Genomic DNA, 1,748 nt, shown 5'->3' with positions numbered 1-1,748 from the left:
AGCAAAGGAGAAGAGCCGGAGACACTGAGGCCCGCTATTCCTCGGGAAAGGACGACGCGGTGGCCCGATCAGGCGCCCTCGCCCACGTCCGCTCTCTTACAGGGAAGCGTGGGCTCCAGGTCTGCCGCTCTCGCTCCGTTCATCACATGCACCCGAAACCGCGGTACGTTCGCCTTTTCAGCCGCCACGACTTCGTCCTGCGCACGCGCGGCGCGGGCTGAGCAAGTACTTCCGGGGGCAAACGGGGCGGGGCCTCCCACGCGCGCATGTCCAGCTTCCTCAGCGGAGCAAGCGAAATACTCCAGAGGCGCGAGGAAGGGGGCGGGGCTGAGAGTGCGGGCCGGAAGCCGAAGTGCGCATGCTCATTAGGCTATCAACGCCCTCTGTGGGTGTAACTTGCACGAGTCGGCTCTTGCGGGAAGCAACTCGTTCCCCCACCCTTTGCCTGTTCGTGTCCGTTTCGGTAAATGGCACCACCAGTAGCAGGTCCAGCTTAGTGCATGGTTAACATATAACGACAATCCGTCTCGCTCGCTATCTCGTGCGCCCCATCAAGGTTCCACCCCGTGGCCCCCGGGGCGCCAGCGCCCCTCGCCGGTGATTGCTAGAATGGGCAACCCCGGGGGATGCGCAGGCGCAGTAGCTTCAGAAGAGCTTCCGGGACGGAGCCCTGGGACTTATTTGGCGCTACGGGACGACAGCCGGGAGGGCTGGGCCCGTACTCCTAGTTTTGGGTCCTAGGGCGCCATGCGCTACAACGAGAAGGAGCTGCAGGCGCTGTCCCGGCAGCCGGCCGAACTGGCGGCCGAGCTGGGCATGCGGGCCCCAAAGAAGGGCAGCGGTGAGCGGGCCGGGGGCCGGGAGCCGGGGGCCGGGGGCCGGGGCGAGCGGGCGGGCCGGGGTGGGCGGCCACCGAGCCTGCGAGAGCCCGCCCTGTGTCCGCAGTGGTGAAGCGGCGGCTGGTGAAGTTGGTGGTCAATTTTCTCTTCTACTTCCGGACGGACGAGGCCGAGGTAGGGCGGCGGGGAGGCGGGTCCCGGGCTGGGGTCTGGGGTGCCCGGGTGGCTCGCCCATCCTCCTCGTCTGCCCCCAGCCCGTCGGAGCCCTGCTGCTGGAACACTGCAGAGTCACCCAGGAAGAGCCCACCGGATTCTCCATCAGTGAGTGTGGGGGGCGACCCCCAGCTCCGCCCCATCCCTCCCCAGGAACAAAGTCCGCTGTCCCGGGCGGGGCTCCTCCCCTATGGGGCAGGCTGTGCGCACCTGTCCCAGCCACGCCCTAGCCGTTCCCCTCCTCCCCTTAGGACTTACTCTTCTCCGTTGGGGATCCCTGATCTCTCGGTGTTCTCCGCTGTCCTTTCACCCGTTCTCAGTGCCCGGCTTTGTGCCAGCAACGCTGGAGGATTTTCTTGGGTCGCCTGGAGAGGGTCGGATTTGCAGGGAAAACAAGAGCTTTGACTAGTTTCTTGGGGTGGCCGTAACGTGGTGCCACAGATTGGGGGACTCCAACATCGGGAATTTCTCTCTCCCAGTGCTGGAGGGCAGAAGTTTGAGATTGGGGTGTTGGCGGGACTGGTTCTTTCCGAGGGAGGGTCTGTCCCAGGCTCTCCCAGTTTCTGGAGGCCGTTGGCAACCTTTGGAGGTCCTCGGCTTGTAGAAGCGTCACCTCATGTCAGCTTCCACCAGACGTCTTACAGCCTTTATACGATGTATCTGTGTCCCAAATTCCCCATTTTTATGAGGACACCA

At 64.2% G+C, this 1,748-nt stretch overlaps 1 protein-coding gene across 1 annotated transcript; it reads left to right on the top strand.

The window, feature by feature from the left end:
• The first annotated feature begins 556 nt into the window (after positions 1–556).
• Positions 557–1,742, top strand: LOC105311723 (pleckstrin homology domain-containing family J member 1-like). Its single transcript, XM_011387635.2, has 4 exons — positions 557–841; positions 946–1,013; positions 1,094–1,160; positions 1,304–1,742. The coding sequence occupies exons 1-4, from the start codon at positions 748–750 to the stop codon at positions 1,459–1,461; spliced, it is 387 nt and encodes a 128-aa protein (XP_011385937.1). The 5' UTR covers positions 557–747; the 3' UTR covers positions 1,462–1,742.
• Positions 1,743–1,748: the final 6 nt, after the last annotated feature.

The sequence above is a fragment of the Pteropus vampyrus genome, unplaced genomic scaffold (assembly GCF_000151845.1).
Source record: "Pteropus vampyrus isolate Shadow unplaced genomic scaffold, Pvam_2.0 Scaffold1000007104, whole genome shotgun sequence".
NCBI classification, from domain to species: Eukaryota; Metazoa; Chordata; class Mammalia; order Chiroptera; family Pteropodidae; genus Pteropus; species Pteropus vampyrus.
The sequence above is the reverse complement of the archived record's forward strand: the minus strand, read 5'-3'. Positions and strand labels throughout refer to the sequence as shown.